This window comes from Ambystoma mexicanum, chromosome 8 (assembly GCF_040938575.1).
Source record: "Ambystoma mexicanum isolate Mex_15411 chromosome 8, UKY_AmexF1_1, whole genome shotgun sequence".
Taxonomy (NCBI): Eukaryota; Metazoa; Chordata; class Amphibia; order Caudata; family Ambystomatidae; genus Ambystoma; species Ambystoma mexicanum.
The window spans coordinates 1,396,741,999-1,396,766,782 of NC_090929.1; the positions used below are offsets into that span (position 1 = coordinate 1,396,741,999).

Genomic DNA, 24,784 nt, shown 5'->3' on the forward strand with positions numbered 1-24,784 from the left:
TCCTAATGCATTAATTGCATATTTTCTTATTCCCCACAGTGAAACCATGGTTTTCCCTGAATTTGAGTGGGCATGTGGGAACTTCCTCTCTTGTCCATACACATCGAGGCATATCCACTTATCAATGATTACAGGTCTACAGACTACAGATAAAAGAAACGGACACAAACTACTGACGGCGTGGAGATGCAAAGTACTCCAATTTAAGCACTGCAGCAACTTGTGTTTCGTCAAATAGGGCGCTGTATTTTTGTTCCAGGGTATCGAAGATCGGGTGCTTGCCATTAACGAGTGGCATCATGCATTATCCCTGACCACATTTCGGTTACCTTTCGAAAATTCACAAATCCGATTTTCCATCGTGTTAGGATTCCACTTCAGCCACTTTGTCTTCATACATTTGACAATTTACGTTAGGCAGCTGGTCTGGACTTCCACAGCGGTCTCTGGACATCCTTGCAATAAGGCATTGACCACAGGTTCATTGGTACAGAAGTTGTTTGGTCATGACATATGACCTGGTCATGGGCCCAACCTGATCATTTATCCAAGTGGTAGATGAGGGGGTGGTTAGTTTCTCTATTCTCCCACACACAGATCAAAAGGTGATTGATCAGAGGCCTTGTGTTCCCACACACCCCAGCACCTTCTTCGGGATTATTGGTAGAAAGAGCAGTGTTAGTTTATGAGCCAGCAGGAAGCCAACCAGACAGTCTTGAGAATCTGTCATGGGGCTGATGGACACAGGAGTGCACTCTTAAGTGTGAAAAGATCTTCTATCGCTCTACGGCATAGCCACTCTAGAATCCATTATGCCAAACTATTAAGGATAGTACACAGCGAGTTGCAGCAGAATAGAAATCATCAATTTAATTGTGTTTATTTATTTTATACATTGGGGTGAGAGCTTATATGAGCTGGCATGATCCACTTTTAATTAGGAGTCCAAGCTCTGAACCCAGGCTTCAGAGCCGGTTCGAATAATGCACCCATCTGTGTAAGTCTTCTGACCTTACCAAGCGATGGGACCAGACCTCCAGATAAGTGTTGTACCAGTCCTTTCTACACATTAACATTTTGCTAATATGAAACATTATCTTTCTGTGTGTACCATGTATGCATCAGTTGAGAGCATAGGTCACTGGAAATGGCAGGTGACTTGACAGAAACCTGAACACATGCTTTTGATTCTTATCTGCATGGATGCAACTGCAGGCCATGAAGGAGCAGTTCAGACATTTGTTTCTGAGCTGTGTTCTGAGCTTGTCGGAGCACACAGTGAGATGCGAAATGGTTTTTCTCTTCTACTGCTGTGTTTTGTGTCTGGAGTAGGGCAGTATTTTGCATGCATAGTTATTTTCCTAGCATGTTAGGATTGTTGCAGTAATAAAATGGACAACTTAGTTACAATTGGGAAGTATCCTTTTAACACTTGTTGCTTTTTCAGTGAATAATTGCAAGCGCATTGTTTGGAGTTCCTGTCTTGTGTGCATTTATCATAAAGTTGCATCTATGTGGTGTGTTCAACACATTAATTTGTAGAAGAACATTTTCCCCAAATGTAATCATTAGTTTGAAAATTAACAAGTGGGGTCCTGGGAGTCCCTCTGCAAGACATTAGTCCTGGTTACGAGATCCTTACTCAGATTCTTTAGCTCACTATCTTTCACAGAGGAGAAATATCCAAAACGTGTCCAACCAGACCGAAACACGTGTCTGGGGGTTGCTGTTGGTACTCTTGTTCAGAGGCAAATTGCCTAGCATTTCGGTGCTGGACTGCCCCAGGGCAGGACAAAGACTGATATGTTTTGGATATTTCTCCTCTGTGAAAGATGGTGAGCTAAAGAATGAATATTGCCAAAGTGCATAGCGCAGGAAGTCTTGATTCTATTAAAGACACAGAGGCGAGCATTATGCCTTATCTTCTTTAATCCTGCTTAACAACAGCTTTTTAAATCTTCATCTTTTTCTTAAAATATAGTTTTAACAATTTTTTTTTTTTTTTTTTTGATTAAAGGTGCCCAACTGGCACGAAAAATAAAGAAACAACAAAATACACTGAAACAAACAGAGGTGAATCCACTACATTTCCCATGAGTCTCTGACCCCCTGGTAGTCCTAGCCTCAATCCTGTCCTCCAATGAGGTGTCCTCCTCTGTTATAAGTGTTCCTCTGACTAGGTGCCTTCCTCTTTGCCTGTTTTCGAACTTTATAACCTTAACAACAGTCTAGCAACAGTCTCATAATTGAACTTGCTGTCTTCACTATTCTGTACGATTCTTAGATCCTCACTGCTGAACTGATAGCTGGTTATTCTCAAGAATTCTTCTGGTTCTCTCATAAGTGGAAAGAGATAACAAATGTAAGGGGTGGGAGACGAATTAGCTGCAACCACATCTTAAATATACATTCAGTACCTCTAGCTTCTGATACAATGCTCAACAAGGTTAAACTTCTGAACAGGTCTTTGCTGTCAAAATGTGTATGTTCTTACTGACCACCGAATTCCCCTTGGGAGGGATAATGCTCGCCTCTGTGTCTTTAATAGAATCAAGACTTCCTGCGCTATGCGCTTTGGCAATCTTCATTCTATGACAAGACCGGAGGCGAGCATTATGTTTGTTCAAAGCTTTGTACTACTGCTGCTGCAATATTCTGTACTGGCTAAAAATAGAAAGTCTTGAAGACAGAATCACTGGACCAGTCTGCTGCCTTCATGATCTCCTGCAGCGGAACGCCTGCTGCAAAAGCTCTGGAAGCCATTGCTCCTCTGGCCGAGTGAGCTCCGAATACAGAAATGTCTATGCCTGCAGTGTCCATTATTTCCTTTACCCATCAGCGCCTTGGTGTAAATCGCTCTATAAATAAATCAATCAATATTGAAATGGTAGCTGGAGCAACCGCCTTATATGGTTTTCTGCGCGCTATCAGGAGCTGTGTCACATTTCTAGGTCTTGCATCCGCTGTCGCTGCTTCATAAGCCTTTATGCATTGCGCCACGCAGAGCTTGTTATTGTCGGGGAAAGTAGGGATAGGTAATAATCTTGGAGTTAGTTTTAGTACGCTGCGCTAAATTAAAAACCACTCCCTCAGGATAGAAAATATTGCTATCGATTTCCAGTGCTCTGACATCTGACACTCTCCTACATGATACCAGACATAGCAATGTAGCCAGCTTCCCTGAGAGCTGACTCTTTGCCAAAAGGTGATTTGTGGGCCATTGTTCGAATAGATAGAGTATCTTATTAACGTCCCATAGGGATGAGTACCTCTGCTTTGGCGGCTTGCTTACTTTTATCCCTTTTTAGTAGTCTGATTACTGCTGGATGCTCACCTACTGGCACTCAGTCTACTAAATCGTGTCCTGCTGAAATGGCCGATCTGTACACTCCTACAGTTCTGAAGGCTTTCTCCTCAGAGGTCAGAGATGCTAAAAAGTTCACCACCTGAACTATAGGGGCTGAAACGGGAGAAAAACTCCCCCCCCCCCCCCCCCTGCACCATGAATCCCAGGCTTGCCATGCAGAATTATAGCTCTGGATAGTGGAAGGGGCCCATGACACCTTGATAAGCTCTGTAGCTTCCTCTGAAAGTCCCGACACGCACCATCTGCGCCTGAAACTCTGCAGGCTAAGAGGGTTAGCGTCTGGTCCTGAATCAGCGGGTGAGGAGCTCCTGCTGGATCTAGGAGAAGATCGTGCCTGTGAGAAATCCTCTGGGGAACTGGAAACCAAGCTTGCGATCTCCATTCCGGTGTCATTGCGACCTCTTCCGCTCTGTCTCTGCGCACTTTGGCTAGTGCCCTTGCCAGCATCGCGAAGGGGAGTAAAGGTGTAATGTGTGTGACACCCCCCCCCCCCAGCAGTGCAGGAAAGCGTCCCTGCCTATCGCTCCTGGGTCCAGTCTCCAGCTGAGGTAACTGGGTAATTGCGCATTCAACCTGGAGGCGAAGAGATTTGTATGTAGGGGTCCCCATCTCTGCCTTACCTTGCTGAAAACTGAGCAGTGTAGAGTCCAGTCGCTGGAATGTACTAAGTATCGGGAGTTCCAGTCCGCTACTGTATTCCTCACTCCCGGAAGATATTGGGCCCTTACTTCTATCTCTCTCTCTCTCTCTCTCTCTCTCTCTCTCTAAACAGGAGTGCCAGAAGTCCTTTGCTAGTTCTGCTAGCATCTTTGATCTCGTGCCTCCTAGCTTGTTGATATACCTGACCGCTGATATGTTGTCCATCCATAAGGGGATGCAGCATTTCACCCTGTCTTTCGTGAAAGCTCCGACTGCGAAAGAACCCGCTAGGAGTTCTAGGCAGTTGATGTGCAGGGCAAGCTCTTCCTGGTACAATTTTTTTTTTTTTTTTTTTTTTTTTTTTTTTTCCCCCCCCGTTTCAGTGTGTCCGCACATGGCTCCCCATTCTGATCTGCTGGCGTCTGATTCTATGGTGAGCTCTGGGTCTCCAAAAATGGTGTCGCCGTTCCAAGCCTCCATATTGTGGAGCCACCATCTAAGTTCTGTTCTGCTCTCTCCGTCCAACGGTACTAACCGATGGTACCTCTAGCACTTCTGTAAATACTTGATCTTGAGCCTCTGGAGGGCTCGATAATGTAAGGGGCCGGGGAAGATCGCCTGGATGGAGGCTGCGAGTAGTCCAACTATCCTGGCTAGATTCCGAAGCGATATAACCGTTTTCCTCAGAGCTGTCCTCAGGTCTTTCTTTATCGCTCTTATCTTGGCGGTCGGGAGCTCCAATGTGGCCTTCCTGGTGTCTATAGTAAAGCCTAGAAATTCTATCCTTCTGGATGGAGTCGGTACTGATTTCTGTGCGCTGACTAGAAATCCTAGTCCCGATATGAGAGATGTTGCATATTGTATCTGGCTCTGCAATCTTTGTCCTCCGCCATGAATGGGATGTCTTCTAGGTAGATGATCATCCGAATACCTTGGCTCCTCAGGGCTGTCGCTAGTGGCCTCAAAAGCTTGGTAAATGCCCAGGGGGCCGGGGTGAGCCCGAAAGGAATTGCCAAATCTCCCTCTCGAACTGTAAGTAAGTTCGAAATTGCAGAGCTATGGGTATTGTGAGGTAGGCGTCTTTCAGGTCTAGACGCGCTAGCTAATCATTTTTCCTGAAGAGGTCTGAGAGCAGATGGATTCCCTCCATCTTGAAATGTCTGTATATCAGCGAGCTGTTTAACTCTTTCAGGTTGATAACTGGACGTACCTTGCCCTTTCGATGAACCAGGAATATGTTGCTGAGGAAACCTGTACAGTGGGGTTGGGCTCTCTGTATGGCTTGTTTGTGCACAAGGTCACGAATCTCTGCATCTAGAAGCCTCTTTTCTGCTAAAGGGCTATGCATGCGATGCGGGGCTGCCAGCTGCTCTGGCTCTGCAATGAAATCTAGGTGGAATCCCTGCGCTGTCTGCAGCACCCAAGAGTCTGATGAAAGCTTGCGCCAATTGTGCATGAAAATCAGGGTTCTCCCACCCACTGGAGGATATATAACTGACTTTTCTCTCACGTGTGGGGTTGTTCTGCCTGTAGTAACCTCTGCCTTGGCGTCCCCTGAAACCTCTACTTCTATTGGGAAACTTGTTGCCGGGATTCCCAGTACTGGGCTCTCGGGCCCTGAGGTCTCCTGTTGGAGTTGTAGCAGCCGGACGATCGACCTCTATAACGGCCGGCCCCTGCAAAAACCTGACTGGGAAAAACTTTTGTTATGGAGGACTGGGCTTTCTCGAGCGCTGTGTAGTCCCTACAAATTTATTAATTTCCTTGACGAAGGTGTCGCCAAATAGTAGGCCAAGCGCACCCTCACCAGCTTCGTAGGATGCTAGGTCTCCCAGCTTCACTGTTCACTGTTGGTATTTTTCACCCATAGGCCACAGTTAACATAGGAAACGAGGGGGGGTTCTGGGAGTCCCTCTACCAGTAGGAACAGAGCCCAGTGACCTGTTCTTGGGTGGATGGCCCCTTGGAGAGACTCTAACAAGTCTTTAGCTCACTGTCCCTTTCACAGTGGAGAGATATCCCTGCATATCAGTCTTTGTCCTGCCCATATTCCATACTCCTTAACATTTTATCTTATCACCATGTTTCTGTATATCGGCTACTCTGAAAGTGAGATGACTACAAACTATAATATTCCACCTAGTTTGCCCAGTTCTCTGCCTGCTAAGCCATCCACTTTGCTTAGTCACTTTCTTTCCTCTTGCATAATTAATACACACATCTAACTACAGGGTTCAAAATTGAGGGGAGCCTGCAGCTATGTAGCTCCTGCTTCTAGCACAGTAGAAGAAAACAGTTACCAGGAGCTACTTCTGGCTCCTAGGGCCATCTGGTGCCTTCCAAACCTTTAAATGTGACATTAACTTTGAGTATTTGAGAATGTTAATAAAGAAGAATTGGAACACATCTGGACAAAGAGTTAAAGGAGCATCTCTGGTAGCTCCTGGTTCCCCCGAGGCATCTCCTGCCTACAGGGTGATGCCCAACACTCAGGAGCTGGTTTTAGCTCCTGCTCATCGAATCTCAATTTTGAACCCTGTAACTAGATGTTTACGCAAAGTAGTGATCAATAGATCAATCCAGTTTGCTCATCTGCAGATCTACTGCAATGCCATACACTGTAGTTAGCCTTCAGAGATTGCTTTGCTCTAGGATTATGATTGAATTATTAGCACCTACGGGAGAGAGCTGGCCAAACTGTTTTCAGAGTCTTTTGATCATATTTATCTATTTGCGTCCATTCCTGCAGCTAACCTTTTATGTTTTACAGACACTCATCTAGGGCTCTCTGTCTACTCCCCCACTCACAAAGTGGAGTAGATTTTATGAAGGGCGAGTACCATTTGCAGGGGATGTTTGAAACTTTATTTAAAATATACTTTGTTTGCCGTAAACGTCAAATACGTTTCACTGTGAATGGGTGGCCAAACAAAGAGGGTTTGTGGTGACATGCACTATATTACAGGATGCACATTTACATTTTTTGTCATCCATTGCCATTGGACAAGTGCATTTCTCTTAGATCGAGTAGGTAAACTAAGTTACTCGACCTGCAGGTCTAACAGAATTTTAAAGAATTTGCAAGACCTGGCTCATCTCACTAATTTCTTGCTTCAGCGCTACACAAAAATGCTGTAATGTTGCTCATTTTATGTCTTGGGTACAAATAACTTCTGGTGACATTGAAACTATTAGTACGACATTGCTAATGCCATCAAGAAAATTTTAATTGGCAAGCTCTGCTAATCAATTTTTTAAAACAAATGCCTTGCAGTGAACATTAAAGATATGTAGGGTGATGAGATGAGGTGGTTGGTGAGGAAAACTGAGGAAGAAGGTTGACAAATAGGCAAGGTAGCGTAATGGTTGATTGGAGAGGGGCAGCAGATTTGGACCTGTAAGGACGTGGGGGGTGAGGGGAGGGTCGCTGATGTGAATAAAGGAGTAGGTGTAGAATGTCACTAGTGCATCCAACCGTGGGCACAACAATTCCATTTTAAATTAGCAATGATCGAGGTAGAGGTGGGCCTACGTTTACAGGTCTGCATTTACAGAAGCACTGCATTTTTATTACAGCTGGGCAGGCACAAATCAAACAGAACAGTGGAATGGATATGGTTGATGAGCGCTGACATCTGAATGCACTGCAAAAATTAGTTTCATACCATTAAAACGCAATGGTTGAAACTTTGAAACGCTTGCAGTATAGTATGTTCACATTTTCAATGTTTCCCAGAAATGTCATTGACTAGTCCACGTCATATCTTTAGTGCTGGACGTATGTTAGTGAAAGACGATTGGAGCAAACTGTTAAACAGTATCCCAACACATCACCTCCCCAAGTCGCGCCACATCTTCTCAGCCCACCCCGGAACAATTAGCAATTGGTAAAATAACATTTGTGCTGACCTACACTGCCATTGGTCGGCACCATTGAGAATGGGACATGAAACACCCTGCTTCTGTTGGGAAAGGAGGCATTCGCACAAAACCTGCTAGAGGATGGCCTTCATAGGTCCTGTGGTGGATACTCTGAAGGCTGGCCACCTCCCAGGAACACAGCGACTAACCCTCTGGTTGGTCCTTCCAGGAATGCAGCTTTGTCCAGTGTCCCTTTCCTATAGCCACCTGCTGATGCGAATGGGTGGCCATGACACTGGTACACTGGCTCAGGGCCATTTCCCCTCGACCCTGTGTGACTGCTGGATTAGCTGACTGCCCTGTAATTACATCACCCAGTGCTCTAGCTGCTTCGATTTTCCTACGACAAGCAGCTTAAGCTCTGTCTCCCTCCTCCCTGACCCCCAAAGTGCTGGTCATGTGTTTCAGATCGGGTTTTCCCGGATTGAACCTGCCCCGGGGGTTTCTGTGCTGTATGCGTTTACCAAAGATATTTTTTCCCTCCATTTTGTGCTAATTACATAAAAATCCCTTGGGCTGACCGTACACAAGATGCATCTCTATCCTTGCCCTTCCCAGTAAGGTGGTCTTCGGTAACTGTGGCTTTGTGTACCCATGTTATTCCTCACTAGCAGCTGTAGTGTTTTTAAATGCAGCATTCTTATAAGAATGCATTCACACTAGACCGAGTAAGAGATCAGGCTATTTATAAATAGATACAAAAGAAAGTGCCAGGCACATGTGATTTACTGAAGCACCAGCATTTAGGTATACCAACAACCAGAAGTAGTTGCCTTGAGGACGACCTAGTGTCGAAACATGTGACTGTTGTGATCAAAAGCACCATTAAATCGCTTCAGAACTATGGACTTTGCACTTTTTCAAACCAACTTTTTTTTTTATAAATTGACTAGGGAGGTGTTTGGGATTACCTCCCACAACATAAGGTTAAGGTCATAGTGCACCCATCTACGTTTACACCACCACACTTTTCCTAATCTATTTATAAGTAGAATTCCAGTTTGTGCTCCGCTGAACAAGCGTGTGCGTCTCTCTACGTTGAAGATTTTGTTTATGGTAGACGTTTTCTGAATGCCAAGTAGATGTTTCCGAGGTATCAAAATTCAGGTAGGTGGAATATTCTATACTTCAGATTTGCCTTTGTCTATCCCTAGGGAGTAAGAATAAATCAAGCTGAGGGTCTATGACATGGCTTTAGTACCACCGCTTCTCATTTTGGTTTTGTCTGCAACTTGGAGATTTTGGAACTCTCTAGTAACCAGTGTTTTTTTTGTTTCTTTGTAGCTTATCGGACAGATGACTCGCAGCCCTGGGTCCTGCCAGTAGTGAAGAAAGTAGAGCAAAAAATTGTGAACGATGCCAGTTTGAATCATGAGTATTTGCCAATCCTGGGACTTCCTGAATTCAGATCCAGTGCCTCTAAAATTGCACTTGGAGAGGCCAGCCCAGCCATCAAGGAAAATCGGGTAAGTTTATAATAATTATAAATAAGGAAACCTTTTTAAATATAGCACTTCTTTCTTGAATCCTCCTTTTTCGAAGTGCTCAAATGTGTGCCATTGCCCAGTTCAATGGTACTTGATTTATCAACCTTGTAAGAATGAAGGACTCAGTCGATTATGCCAGGACCTAAGCCTGTGACCTGAAGGCGAAACACAAATGTCTGGGACAAGCACTTAACTTGCTGGCTGTAGAAGGACTAAGACATAGATCGGCTCATACAGGGAGTTAGACATTTTGTTGGTGCAATATATTTTTTGTTGAAATCATAATCTACACTGTGCAAGTATACTTGACTTCCTCAATTGATGACCAAACATTTCTTTTACATGAACTCCACATAGAAATATGCATCTATAGAACAAAATCTGAATGTGGAAGAAAATATTCCTATAGTTTTGTTATTTTGAAATATTTGCTATGGAAGCATGTAACCTAAAAATGAATACAAGGGCATCTGTATCATTCGAATGTGGGCAGTATAAAATGTGAATGCAGAACTTCTAATAGGTGGTTCCTGCTCCTTTCCCTTACTCTGTTCTAGGTGGGTGGTGTCCAGTCATTGGGTGGCACTGGAGCACTACGTATAGGTGCTGAATTTCTAGGACGCTGGTACAATGGAAACAACAACACGTCAACCCCGATATACATCTCTTCTCCGTCCTGGGGTAAGAACTCTAAACAAATGTTCTGTGGATATCGATCTGGTACAGGTGTTACTATTTCTTTGGAAGCTGCCCAAGCGGATTTGGTAGGACATTATGCTGAATGTTGCAGGAACCTTGTAGTGTGAAGATTTGATTTCACTTTAATGCAACATTCTTTTTAATAGCAAGTTTTGGACACTGTTTCTGGTTTGATTCAATTGGCCCGAAAATTGCGTTTAATGGAATTGTAACAAATTGTTTACCAGGACACGTGTGACATTTTATGACTTTCTATTCTGATAAACTGAAACACCATTTTCTTCAGACAGAAATTCATGAGTGGGTTATATCTATTCAATGCAATGTGTGTTTTCATGGTATGCTTAAACCCCCTTCAATCCTTACTGTACATGGCTGCACCTACACCTTGATTACCCCCCTCCTTATGTAGCACTAGCGAGCTACTTCACCAAACTGATCATCTTTCCTAGCCCACCTCTTCAAACCCTTGACTACACTCTAGTCCATGCTAGCCTCACTCCCCTTTCCCTCACTCTACCTCCTCATCTCAACCCCCCCCCCCCACCAATGACTTTGGGGGGGGGTGGCTAACGCCTGATAAGAAAGGGAAACAAAACCTCTTCTTGCAGGTAACGTGGTCCGAGCAAGAAGGCTTAACTCTGTTAGGAGTAGTAGGCTGATACAAAGGTACAATTAGTCTATACACGTATACATAGAAAACACACCACTCATATAATATGTAAGTAGCACATATAAAACTATCAGGTCAAATAAGTACAAATGCAGTGGTGCACAGTATTAAAATATACTAAACATATTATAAAAACAGTAAAGTCTATGCAAGGGCTCTCCTAACCCAATGTCTATATGAGGGTCCTCTACCAGGGGTGAGCCCCAGCATAAAATAGCAGTATGTTTGGCGAACCAGGGAACTATACAAGCTAGCAAGCAGTCCAGTTCCCTTTGGGCCTGCACAATAATGTACAGTATCCTAAAGACCCAACCCAGCCCTTGTATGTGTGGAAGGCCCTAGATCTAGTGGTCAGCACCTAACACATGTTGTAGGTGTGGGATAAAATCTTATGTTCTGTTAGGGGCATTTATGTAGCGCAACATCCGCCCAGAGGCATCTTGGTGCTAAAAGGGAAACACTACTTTACAGGAAAAATAAGTTTTAAAAATCCATAAGGCCTACAACATGAATTCACAATCTGACTTCCTGGACATTATATACGTTTTAATGCACAGTCACATATAATAATACATTATTGCCCTAGGGAAATGGAACAGTTGTGAAACCTTGCCAAAGGCTTCCAAGAATCAATAAAACATTTTCGTAGCCATTGCCATCCTTGAACATTTAGGGAAAAATATACACATTGTTACCAGAAATAGTTAGTGATTCAAGTGCATTCACCTTAATAGAAATGCAATGTATGGCTTAACAAATTAATATAAAATCACTGGAAGTGTGATTTTAAAGTATGAAACTTGGCCCTGAGCTCACTGAGGCCCTATGGGGTTCATGGGGGGGGGGGAGAAATGTCCAGGGGCAGAAGCGACAGTCAATTTTAGGATGGACCTGGTGGGGAAAATACTTCAGCAGGTCAGCCGTCTTGCCACCTCCAAGTTAAAGCTAAGCAGCAGGAAGGTGCAACTGGGCAGGACAAAGCCTAAATACCCTTGCACAAAGGGGTTGGCCAAAGAACATCCAGCCAATGAACAAAAAAGGGGCTGAGGAATCTGATGACAAACCATAACGTTTGGTCAGTGGAACAGACACTTAGCCTGATCCAACCCCACATGAAATTAGAGGGAAAGTCCAGGGACCTAAATTGGCCTAAACCAGTTAGGATCAACATGGCGGCTGTCATTGTGGGCTCTGGAAGAGCACACATGGTCAGAATGGCCATGTTAAGCCCATGTTTCTATTACCAAAACAAAGGAAAGCCATGACACAAATTGGCAGGGAGCAGGATTAGAAAAATTAAATTAAAAAAACACTGGTACCCCATAGGCTATCTGAAAGGTACATTGGGCTACTGAAGCAGTAAAATAACTTGCACCCTTGTTGAAGCCAAACTAAAGTCTAACTGCCACCAGCCTACTCTCTAATACCCATGTTGCGGTGATAAAATCACTCGAGCAAAAGTGGGGCGCTTGAGAGGCACACCTGGGAATGGACGCCTTTGGGGCAAACCAATAGTATATACCTTTGCTAGGGGGACTCCAGGAGAAGACAATCTAGCCACCAAAAGGAGAGCCCACACCCAAAAAAAGACAGTGGGGGAAAAAGCAAACAAGTTGAGGTTTCACAAAATATGAATTCTGGATGAACATACTGTTCAATCTGGCCTTTGTAGCCTTTACTCCAAGGGAACAGCCTCTACCAGACTCTACTAATCTGTTGAAGTTTCCTAACAACCTCCCCCCGCTCCAAACCCTCGGCTGTCCTCATTCTTCATGCCCCCTCTGCTGCTTTCCACACTGGCACCCAACAATGTCTGATCTAGAAATACAACTAACAACTTTAGCCTGGGTCTCTTCCAGTATATCGGATTGATTTTGTCCACGCATGGAACTCGCTACTCCGACTGCACCCTTCTCCCAGTGGCTATATTTCAAGTTTACTGCATGCCCATCCTCTCTGAATGAATGTTTCCCCTCCCTTAGCTTCTACTGAATTTTCGGTGAAGATATCTGAATCTTTCCCGTCTCCCCTGATCTCACTTTTCAAATCTCCAACTGCTTCTTAGCCATTCATGAGTGGATGGTACTTTGATGTTGTATGGTCCACGTCAATGACAGAAGTCCTCTATCTCCCTGCCAATGTTGCTCTTTACCTCCTCCCAACAGTCCCCTCTCGAATAGTCTCTCCCCATCCCTCAAAACCTCTTTGACAGCAATCCTAAAATCCACCAATTTATACCACTGCTACTGCAGCTGGCCTCATCCTACTGAATATCAAGACGATCTGCCATGCTCCCGTTCCACTCAACCAAACTCCAATCTCCAAACTCCTTGTATTCAGTTGTCTTGACTACTGTACTTCTTGACCACCAACTCTGTTCATTCTCCCCTCCATAACACAATTCTAAATTTCGCCACCTACAGTCTCGCAAACCTCCCCCACCTTGGCTGGCAGACTGCAAGCTACATGGCTTTCTACGCAGAACTGCTGTCCTCTATAAATTGTGACTGCTTGTCTCCAAATCAACACTGACTCCTTACTCCCCGTCTCTCACTCTTCTCAGTAGCGCCTCACTCAATCTTTTGGTTCCCTGCACTCCTCCCCTCTGCCGAGTACTGTTTCGTCCTTAAGCCCATCAAGCTGACGCTTTTCTTCCTGAGGGCTACAACATCCTCCAAGCCTGGAGGCTTAGTGAACCTTTTTTCCTGAATGGATGCCTGCTTCTATCCTACCAATTCAGTCCTACTCTTTTGAATGTCTTGTCTGCAAGCTTTGCATGTCTCCTACCCCATCGATCACTCTCGCTACCATCTATAGGAACCCTGGGTCAGTCTCCCTCTTCCGATCTGAGTGGGCCAACCTCACCTCTTCTCTCCTGAACTCTATCTCTGCGCTTATCCTCCTCAGAGACTTCAATATTCATCTCGATTCCCCTTATGCAGCCCTACCCTTCCACAACCTTTGAATTTCTCCCTCACCATTCATTCAATTTCTCCCTCACCATTCGTTCAGACTGATGCTGGAAATGCACTGGAGGGACAGGGCTCCATGTCCTTGTCCTGTACTCCCTTATGTGTGTTCCGTGTTGTTTCCTGCACAGGAGTCCATGTGGGACTCCTGGCAGTGCAGCTCTTCCTCTTTTTGGTTGTGGTGAACAGACCCTTGGGATACCCTTATGGCACCCCTGGGTGGGGGTTCAACCCTGTACCCCTAGTGTATGTTTTTGGGCACCTGTTTGTGGAATACCGGGCCCTGCTATAGGAATCGATGGATTCTTGATAGGAGACAAGATGGCCCCTGTGGCCTCTTGGTTTCTATTGCCTGTTAACGTTTTCCCAAAGTCCTGGGAAGCCCTGACTGTCCCTTCCTCTGACTGGCTGTTGGGTGGTAGTGCCATATATGGTAACGTGGGGAAGTCCAGGCCAAACTGGCTGTAGCCTTCCCAATGACTGTATGTTGCGGGTACACCCTTCGGGCGGGACCTGTGTGGATGGAGTGTGTGACCAATATGCATTTCATGTTATGGGTGTCTGGGTTCTGGTGTGTGACACAATGAAGGAGACAGCCCTGTCAGTGAATGCAGTGTGGTGTGCTGAAAGGCTGGGTGCTTGCCCCAATCCACATTCCTTGTTGTGAGTGTCTGGATGGAAGAGAATGGCCTGAATGCACTGTGAGCCTGATTGGTTGCCTGCCTGCCTGCTGAATGCCCTTTTGAATGATTGGCTGCCTGAGCTTGGCTCCGCAGTGTGAATCAGCGACAGAACAGTATATCTGGGGATCTCTCACTTATCAAAATTGTTCTGAAGCTGAAGTCAAAACTTGATCCTTAACCTTTAAGCCCAGCTGGAAGAAGAAGGCTTTGCTCCTGCTTCGTTTCGACGCAATCCGAAAGCTGTCGTGTCTCCAAGAACTGATCCAAGAGAGGCCCTGGCTAGGAGACCTCTTCCCGAGCTACGAGGGAACATGCAATGCTGATCTTCTTCAGGGCGCCCTCCAAGTCAGTCCTCGAAAGGCTGCCGACCAGGGTCTGCCAAGAACCTGAAGTGAAGCACCCGGACATCAAAGTCCCTCATCGTCGACTAGGGTTTGGAGGTTTGCCGTAACCGCTGGAAGCCCGTCGAGTCGTGTTGCCCAGAAGTGGGGACAGCTTGACGCTGTGCTGCCGACGACTGGAGCCTAAGACACTTTGAAATCAAGAACTCCCTTGCCATCACCGTCGACCTCTTTGTCACGCCAGAGAAAGTCGAGGTCTTCGACAAACTCAGGAGAATCCTGATCCGACGCCGAACACTGACGACCTTGCTGGGCCTATTTTATTCATCCATCGAGGTGCGCCGCACGCCTCATCTTCACAGGACGTCCACGACCGATCGTCGACGAGCACTGCGAAGTTCGAAGCTGCTCCCTCGACAAAAATGTTCACATTTCTTTGTAGGAATCTCTACGACCCGTGGCTCCTGCTTTAAAGGGAGTCCACTCAAGAGGGATCCGTCGAAGAACTGTCGAAGAACTGTACTAAACCAGGTACATTGGTGTAGTAGAACATTTTTAGCAGGAAACAAAACTATCTTAAACTTATATGGACTGGGATTGTTAATACACTTTATATCCAGGTTGCCCAGGTGCGGGGGTGAGGGGGGGGTCCTCACAAAGAACTGGTCTTCCTCCCTAAGTCTGATGCAGATACAAATTACTGTTTGGTTTGTATGCCATTTGAACTGTCAGCAGTTGGTGCATTTTAAATGAGTAAAGCGTGAACTGTGGTACCACATAGACATTGTACATATTTACCATATTAGAATTGCTAGAGTACAAAGTGTGTTATTTATTGTGTGTGTGTGTATATATATTGCACTTTATTTATATAAAGAACTGTTTTATCACCTAACATAGTGTGTGGACACGCCTTTGTGGGGGCTTCAGGACTACATTGTACTTAAGAACCAGCCCGTATTACCTCCTGAGAGCTAAGCCTTGCTTGCTCGTCCATTGCTACCAACAAAAGAGAATCTTGGCTAGGGTGCTCTGTGCTTCTACTCTGCCATATAGAGGGCAGGATTATAGATAACCCCTACCCCCCCCCCTGTTCCAGTCTTTACACTGACTCACTCAGCCGGACACACTCTTGATGCGCTCAGCTCAGCTGCCGGCTCTCTCTCCAACCCTCTCAGTACACCTCTCTTGATCTGATCATTCTCTTCTCTCTCCTCACGTGGAGCTCCTTGGCTCCCTCGCTGAGCCTCCGTCTGCACTGCCAGCCACCTTCTCCGTCATCCCACCAATGAAGCGATTGTCAGTAGCTGCCTATGCCATCTCTTTTAGTACCCTATCTCCCTACTGGGCTCTCGACTCTCACTGTGACTCAGTCCCTGCTAACCTTCACCTCTCCATCTCCAACACCCTTGACATCCTTTCCCCTGCCATGAGGATCTGCATGAAACCTGCCTCCAAGTGCAACAGTTGGTATGATTCCGACCTAGCCTCGCTGAAAAGCAAGTGTAGAGTTGCAGAACGGAAGTGGTTGGCTTTTCGGGCATCCTCTGACAAACTGGCCTGTCACCTGCTCCAAAGGCAGTACAGACTCTCCATCCGGGCCAAGAAGTGGGCCCATATCCAAGCCTGCATCTCTGGGACCAGCGCTAACATGGCTGACCTTTTTAAAATCTGCAAGTAACTTGCCAATCCTCTCTTCCTTCCCAGGCCCTCTGCATGGCTTTGGCCTCCCACTTTGCAAACAAAACTCAGGACATCCTGTCCTCACTCTCTCCACTCCCCTCCCTCGTCCACCTTCACATATATATATATATATATATATATATATCTGTCTCTCTGTCTCTCTGTCTCTCTGTCTCTCTGTCTCTCTGTCTCTCTGTCTCTCTGTCTCTCTGTCTCTCTGTCTCTCTGTCTCTCTGTCTCTCTCTCTCCCCTGTTTGTCCAGAACTTTCAAGGACAATATTGCCAGCCTCACTCTTTGACTGAGTTCTGCAATCACTCTTTTGCCACTGGCTCCTTCCCATAAGCACTCCCTTGTGCACCCCATCCTAAAAAAAGGCATCTGGTGACCGCGTTCCAGCCCGGCTAACTATCGCCCTATTTCACTACTCCCTTCTTGGCCAAACTCTTCAAGAAGTTGGTCATCTCCCAATTAATCCACCACACTGAATCTGTTAGCCGTCTCCACGACCATCAGTCTGGCTTCATAGCAGCCAGAAGCACAGAAACGGCTCTTCTGAACACCTGTGACGACCTGCTCTAGAACCTCCACTCCAACTCTCCCTCTGTTCTCATTCTCCTTGATCTGTCCTCTGCCTTCAACACTGTCAATCACGCCACCCTCTTAAATCGACTCTGTGATACTCTGGGCATCACGGACAATGCACTGGCTTGGCTGACCTCTTTCCTTTCGAATCAGCCCTCCCAGGTTCGACTGGGCCCTTTACTCTCCTCTACCTCTCTATTTGCGGCATCCCTCAGGTCTCTATACTCCCGCTGTGGCTCTTCAACATTTACCTTGCCCCTCTTGGTCACCTGAACTCTACCTTCTCTCCTCATTTCCAGTGTTATGCGGATGACACTCAGTTGTCCTTTAAGCTTCCCTCCTCTCATTCCTGATTGTCTGACTACTATTCAGGCATGGTGTGCTGCTAACGATCTATGTCTTAATGCAAGTAAGACAGAGATCCTTCTCATTGGAACTCCAATTTCCCCTCCCCCTTGCTCCCCTCCCGCCCCCCTACTCTCTGGCCACCCTCCTTTGGCCCCCTCCCCCCACCCTCTTGTGAGGGGAAAAAACCTGGGTATCATCTTTGACTCCTCTCTCTCCTTCTCGCCTCATATCGCTGACGTTGCCAAGAAGGCTCACTTTCAGCTTCAGCTTCAGCTCCTCAGAGGTGTTCTCCCTTTCTCAACTTGCCCCAGAAACTCAATGTCTCTAGAGCTCTGGTTGTCTCCGTGCTGAACTAATTTAACAGCCGCTTCCTCATTCTGCCTCTTTTCTCCCTCCACCCTCGCCAACTAATCCAGAATAGGACTGCAAGGCATATCCTTGGCCTCAAGCCTAGGGACTGCATCAGTCCAGCCCTAAAACTCTCCACTGGCTCCCTGTGGCTTCAAGGATCAAATTCAAGTCTCTCTGTATCATCCAAAAGGCTTTCTGGGGCCTGGGACCGCGATACATCCAACTTTCTCTCTAAATATCTCCCTGCTAGAGTCCTTCAGTCCCCTAGCTCTCTGCAGGTCAGATGTTTTTCCAAGCGGAGAGTGGGGGGGGTAGATATTTCTCTAGAAGCCTCCCTCTGGAATGACCTCCCCGCCCCTCTCAGGCTTGAGCCGGATCTCCTTAAGACCTTCATTTTCTCCTACTCCTTACCTCTTCCCCGCTAATGTCCCCATGCTGCTGCTTTCTGGTCCCTTCCGAGTCATACAGGTCCTCCCTCGACCAGTCTGCCTCAGCACCCTCTTACCAATACTTGCCCGGCGGCACCCTTCCCTGACTAGACTACGGAGCCCCCCCCTTGCACTAGTGGACCCTCATCCTGTCCCCTAGTGCACTTGCCCTCCTTGCTCCCCTAGCACTTACCAGCCCCTGGGGCCCTCTCCCTCCTACCTCTCCCTGCCCCCCCCTGCACTCGCTGCTTACTGCACTCTCTGCTTACTGCGCTCGCACAACCCGAATGTCACAAGACCTAGTAGTACCGTTTATTGTTGGTTATGCTACGCTGTTTCCCCCCGCCCCCCACCGCACCCCCTTCCCTTGTGGCACCTGGAAACACTTTCTGCTGTATAGGCGCCTTACAAATGTTCAATAAATAAAATAAAGCTCTCCTTCAGCAGAAATTACTACCCCCCAGCATTCCAAAACACTTCCACCATCCTTACGTTCAAATCGGCACTGAAACACCATATTCCCGCCCTTGAATGTCGGTCCCCATCCACTTCATCCTTTGGACCCCTTGTCCGGTCTTTTCCCCTGCACTGTATATACATTATCCATACAGTACACTTGAGTACTTGTCTTGTTCGCCTGTACCTACTATTCATGATGCTCTTTTTGTCCCTATTCATTGTTCCCATTATTTTTACTTGGCACCCCTGGTTCATTAATTAATTGCTGATGTCTTAGTCGCACTGTTTAGGAACTGCGGCAACCTCTTTTATCCCCATGTACAGTGATTTTGTTTAATATTGAAGTTGGACAAATGACTATGCTCTCATGTATGCGTGTGTCTGCGATTTAGTGGTTCAACTGAAAGCCTCATTTACCGCATGAACATAAAATGTAACGCTTTGTTGAATTGAAGATGCATAGTGGGCACCGTCCTATAATGAATTCCTGTATTCAGCAGGTTTGTATTTCTGCTAATTAAGTTGGAGGCTCTGCTGTTCTTGATCATGTAATGCTACACTGCCCCTTTGTGCTTAATCTTCATGTTGCCTACTGTCTTGAATACTTTAACTGTATTGTTGGTGGCAAGTACTTATCTGTGCGATTGTCTGTTTCTAATTTCTTAAAGAAAACCATAATGCTGTCTTCATTGATGCCGGGTTCAAAGACATCCGGGCGTACCGTTACTGGGATGCTGCCAATAGAGGTCTTGATCTCCAAGGCCTACTGCAGGATATGGAGGTGAGTTCCTGCAAATGAAAAATTGTCCATTGTTGGATTTTTTAAAACTTTTTTGGGTAGAACAGTAATGGGAATGGGGAAAATTGGGAATAGGAAAAAAAAACTCATGTTGTGACCTGGCACGCAAATATAATTTGACGTATATCTTGCAGTCAGTAAATGGGCAAGGAGAGGTAGGAGATAGCATGAGTGGCGACTTTTGATTTTCGCTGCAGGGGGGTGTAATTTTCTTCAATTTATTTTGTGCGCTTTCTGAATCGTTAACACTAAAGCAGTAAAAGTATCACGATTACGATTCGCAACAAAAAGTTATACACGCCTTTTTAAGTAGTAAATGAAAGCATGTGGATCATTTTGATTTTTTTTTTTTTGTTGAAAATATTGTTTCTTGTTGAAAGGGGTGTAGAATGTCAAGATACAGCCGTTTAGTTAGCCAGGTTTGTGGCTCGTATATATGATACAGATGATCAATCTAACAAGAGCCGGGGCTATGATGGCCCCTATAACCTAACCATTGCTACCAACATCGTATAGCGTTTAACACTTCCAGTAATATGTAGACCTTCTTCCGTCCCGTGTCCCCCCTCCCTGTCACTCCCCCTGAGCGCTCTCTCTCCTACCGGAGTTGGTGAAAGCAGAAACGTGGTGGGCGAGCGCTGAAGTGTTCATGTAGAAAGATTGTGGGTTCTGTGGACAGGGCATCTGTTGTTTTAGAGGTGTGGGATGTGGTTGGTTGGCAGATGTGAGTGTTTTACGGTGTATGCACCCTGGATGTGTGTAGTAATATTTTGTGAATGCCTGCCATTGCATCTCAATGTGTATATGCGATTCCTGCAGGGTTGCCGTGAGGCATTCATCTCATAAATTTTGTGTTATTTGGTTGGAGGTCAGTTCCTTTTCCATTGAATGGTGATGCAGACACTAGCTGCTAGGAGGGGATTTCTCTGCATGTCTGGGAGCAAAAAGAGAACCCTGATAGCAAACCGCACCAACAAGGCCGAGGGGACCTTTATATACGCTCTTACCTCCTGCAGCCTTTCCACCATACTGCATCGGCGTCCCTTCCTAGGTACGGGAGACGGAACCTTTTTCACCAGAAAAAAAACCTACTTCCCCCCCCCTTTAAATTTAGAGGCGTGCAGGGGTGCGGCCCTGGGAGCATGCGCTACTCTGACTCCGCCCTCCGGTGCCACATCTCAGTCCCCTTTTCCGTGTTGAGGTGAACAGGCCGAATTCACCAGCGCTCCTGGGTTTGGCTTCGGCCATGTAATTCCATGCGCGGATACTTATTCTTATTTTTGTTTTTTTTCATTCAGGTCCTCAGGCGTCGTGCTTCTCCCCGGCGCATGTCGACTTCAACAGGGTTCAGCAGGTGTCCAGCCTGCGAAGGGCTCTTTTCTACGTCAGACCCCCACGCCCTTTGCCTCAGCTGCCTTGGCCCTGACCACGGCTAGCAAGATTGTAATGCGTGCAATGCGCTTTCTTAGAGTGCACTGAAGAACAGACTGGCTAGGTAGAGGGAGCTCCTCGAGAGGTTGCCTCCAGAGGATCTGAAGGACTTCGTCAAGCATCGATCAAGGCCCAAGGTGGGGCCACTCTTTTCCAGCACACCCCGCAAGGGAGACACCTTTCCAAGGACTCGCCCGAGCGGGAGGATCTTCTCAGGTTCTCATAGCAGCACGAGTACCAAGGCTAATTCAGCTACCGGCCGACAGGCCAAGGGGGTCAGTAGATCCTCCCCGTGACGGTGTTGAGGGACCGGAAGGTTCTTTTCCCGGGTGTTCACCCGATGGGCTACGCCCATGTACCGGCAACATGTCCGAGAGGGCGCCTACACCCAACACTACCACCGGATCCGCTGAGGGCGACATGCCTACCGGGTCCAGACCCTAAGCACAGGGTCGGACTCGGCCTCCACCGCCAAGAGTCCTGGAGCAGGCTGGGCCCAATGGGCAGAGCACCACGACTTCGGCACGTGGCAAGCAGCCCGCCAAAATGGCCACTGCGCCTGATCACATGGACACTTGCCGGATACCACAGCGGAACAGGTGGAGGAACGAGTGTCAAGGTGAGACTGGTATCAACCAGGTATGTGGCCTACACTCTCTATTGTTAGCGCAGGGCAGGTTCCCTCTGCATCCAATTAGACAGGATACGCATCGGCCCCAGCAGCCTCACGCCATTCAGTCAATATCACCTGCCACCCCACCGGTTCGGCAGCCACATCGTTCTTTTCTACGATTCAGTATCATGGGTTACCACTTCCAATACAAGGTACTTCCCTTCGGCCTCAACTCGGCCCAAGGGTGTTTACCAGACTCATGAATACAGTGGCGGCCCTCCTCAGGGCATGGCCATCAAGAGGGCCACTGCTCACTTCCTCAGCCGAGAAGTGACATCGGCCTGGTGGTACCAACACCTACTGGGTCTCATGGCAGCGGTCCTATTGGCATTTCCCCACATGAGACTAAAGATGAGGAGGATTCAGCTGCACTTTGCAGCATCATGGAATCAGTAGCGTGCCTCTCAAGCAGAGCTGATCAGCATTCCTCCTTCTCTACACCTGGACCTCGCATGGTTGTCCAGGGACTGCAACCTGTGGGCGGGCAAGCCCTTACGGCATCCGACCCCGCAGGTCACTATCACTACAGACTCCTCTCTAGAGGGCTGGGGAGCCACTCTGGACAAACACAGCGTCCATGGTGTCTGGACCAGGCATGAGTACCATATCAATAGGCTGAAACTGAAGGCCATATGGCTAGCGCTCTGCTTACTGGGAGTGGACAATTACGAGTGGCAATTAAATGACCAGGTGCTGCTGGAGATCTTCAGCAGGTGGGGGCGCCCCAAGTGGATCTCCTTGCCTCCTGGGACAACAAGAAGTGCCAACAGTTTGGGCCTCATTACGACCCAGGCGGTAAGTTACCGCCTGGGCCGTGACTTTACCACCATGGCGTAAACTACGTTTACGCCATGGTGGTTGGCGGACTTACCGCCCCATTCCGACCTAGGCGGGGCGGTAAGTCCCCAATCCCCATTTACCCTTCCCCATTCCCATTTTTGCCCCATAGGGCATAATGGGAGTGGGGAAGGCGTTAATTACGCCACCGTAAATTACGGTGGCGTAATTAACTCCATGGTCCCTTAGCGCCATGGATTTTAACACCTGCTAAAAGCAGGTGTTAAAAGCACCATGGCGCTAGGGGACCTCGTACTCAGGCGGTAAGGGTCGGCGCTGTTAACGCTGCCGTAAACCCCTTACCACCTGAGTTGTAATGAGGCCCTTTGTGTCCTGGCAGGGGCAGGGCCGGCTCCCTGGGTGACGCATTTCAGATTCAGTGGACCGGCATGACCGCATGCGCCTTCCCGCCCATACTGCTGGTTCACAGGAGTCTTGCCACCTCAGCGACATTCTAATGGCTCCATGGTGGTCAGCAGGGCCATGGTTCTCGGAGCTGCTCGGGCTCTAGGACAGACCACCCATTCACCTTCCGACGAGTTTAGCACATCTTCTGGTGCAACAGGGGGGAGGGTTTTCCTCCCCCACGCCACAGTAATTAGCCCTTGCAGTGTGGTTCCTGAACAGGTCACGCTAAGGCACCTCAGCCTCTCAAAGGGCAAACCTAGAAATCATCCAGGGTGCCCGGAGCAAGGCTATCAGGACCCAGTATAGGAGTAAGTGGACTAGGTTCTGTCACTGGCCGGACTCTCTAAGGAGATTGACCCCCCCTCCTTACACTCTGGCGTACAGGTGGACACTTGCTGCACGTATTTGGCGGCCATAGGAGCCTACAGAAATTCAGAGGAAGAGGCATTTTCCTCGTCCAACCCGATAGTCAAGAGACATTTGACGGGCCTCGCCAGACTCTACCCGCCCATCAAGAGGCCACACCCGGTGTGCAACCACAATATAGTGTTGGGCTCCCTGGCTCACAAGCCATTTGAGCCAATCGCGTCCGTGGACATCAGGCTGGTCACCATTAAGATGCCTTGCTAGTGGGCCTCACTTCGGCTCGCAGAGTCAGCGAAATCCAGGCACTAGTCACCTCAGACCCCTATATTTCTTTTCACAAGCTTTCCTACCTAAGGTACTTAAATGAGGAAATAGTGCTGCTTAGGTTCTTTGCTGAAACTAAGGACGAGGCTCAGAGGGTTCTGCACTGTCTGGATGTCAGACGTGCTCTGAAATTCTACTTGGACAGGACCAAGGGCTTCCTCAAGTCGGGCGCACTGTCACCTTCGGTAGGTCAAGGCCTCTATAGCACGATGAATGGTCTCGGCCGTTATGGAAGCATATGAGAGACAGCATAAGCCACTTCCAGCTAACATGCACACCCATGTGGTCAGAGCAAAGGCCACGGCCATCGCATTCCAAAAGCAGGTCTTGTGGCAAGTCGTAAGCAGGGCGCCCACCTGGGCCACCACTTTGGCTTTCTGCAAGCATTACTGTTTGGACGCCGGCTCTAGATCAGACGCGGCTTTCGGACAGGCGGTTCTCAGAAACCTGTTTGCTTAAGGAAGGTCTCCTCCCCACCGTAGGGCTACACTCAGTTGTAATCGCCCATGCAGTATGGAGGAAAGGGGACGGGACCGAAGAGTAATTATAAGTTGCTCACTGTAGTGACTAACATACTCCCCTTTCCTCCATACATCCCACCATCCTACCCCCTAATAAAACTGGTATCATTGGGCAATGTTAAGATATTGTTGACTCATCTATGGGGACTGAGGTGTAGCGCCAGAGGGAGGAGTCAGGGTAGTGCATGCTCGCTGGGCCGCATCCCTGCGCCCTCTAATTTTAAAGGTGATGTAGATTTGTTTCTGGTGAAAAAGCTTCTATCTCACATCCCTAGGAAGGGACGCCCATGCAGTATGGAGGAAAGGGGACTAAGGGCTAAGAGTATGTTAGTCATTGCAGTGAGTAACTTATAATTTTTATCGATGTCCCGCATCCGGGACAACCCCTCTTTCCAGCAGTTTCTTATTAGTGGGCAGTCACACCATATGTGCCAATAGGTGCTGGTCTCTCTCAGTAGCTTTGTCAACACAGGGAGCTAACGTTGGGTTTTGAGAGCCTCTGGGGGCTTAGGTGCCAACAAAATAGAAGCATGGCATTGTGCATTTTATATTGCATTGCAACATTAGAAGACCAGACCGCCTTGTAGATGGACTTCCAGATGTCCATGCTCTCTGAGAGTTGCAGGTCCAAGGACCACCTTTTTTGAGTGCTCCGAGCTGAAATATGGCCCCTAGTGTGAAGGGTTTCATATAGGGTGGAGATGAGACCCATGTATCTGTGAAAGAATTAAGGACCTGCTCAAACGGGGTTGGCAGGTGGGATAACCTTTGTCCCCAGCACTGATCCCTTCAAT

General features: G+C 47.4%; 1 protein-coding gene across 1 annotated transcript in view; it reads left to right on the forward strand.

Annotated features, from left to right (window-relative positions):
• GOT1 (glutamic-oxaloacetic transaminase 1) overlaps window positions 1-24,784 on the forward strand; it is a 164,170-nt gene that overhangs the window by 23,347 nt on the left and 116,039 nt on the right. The window contains exons 2-4 of the mRNA XM_069611538.1: window positions 9,212-9,393; window positions 9,972-10,095; window positions 19,300-19,412. Coding sequence (XP_069467639.1) covers window positions 9,212-9,393; window positions 9,972-10,095; window positions 19,300-19,412 — 419 coding nt within the window. The remainder of the gene's footprint in view (window positions 1-9,211; window positions 9,394-9,971; window positions 10,096-19,299; window positions 19,413-24,784) is intronic.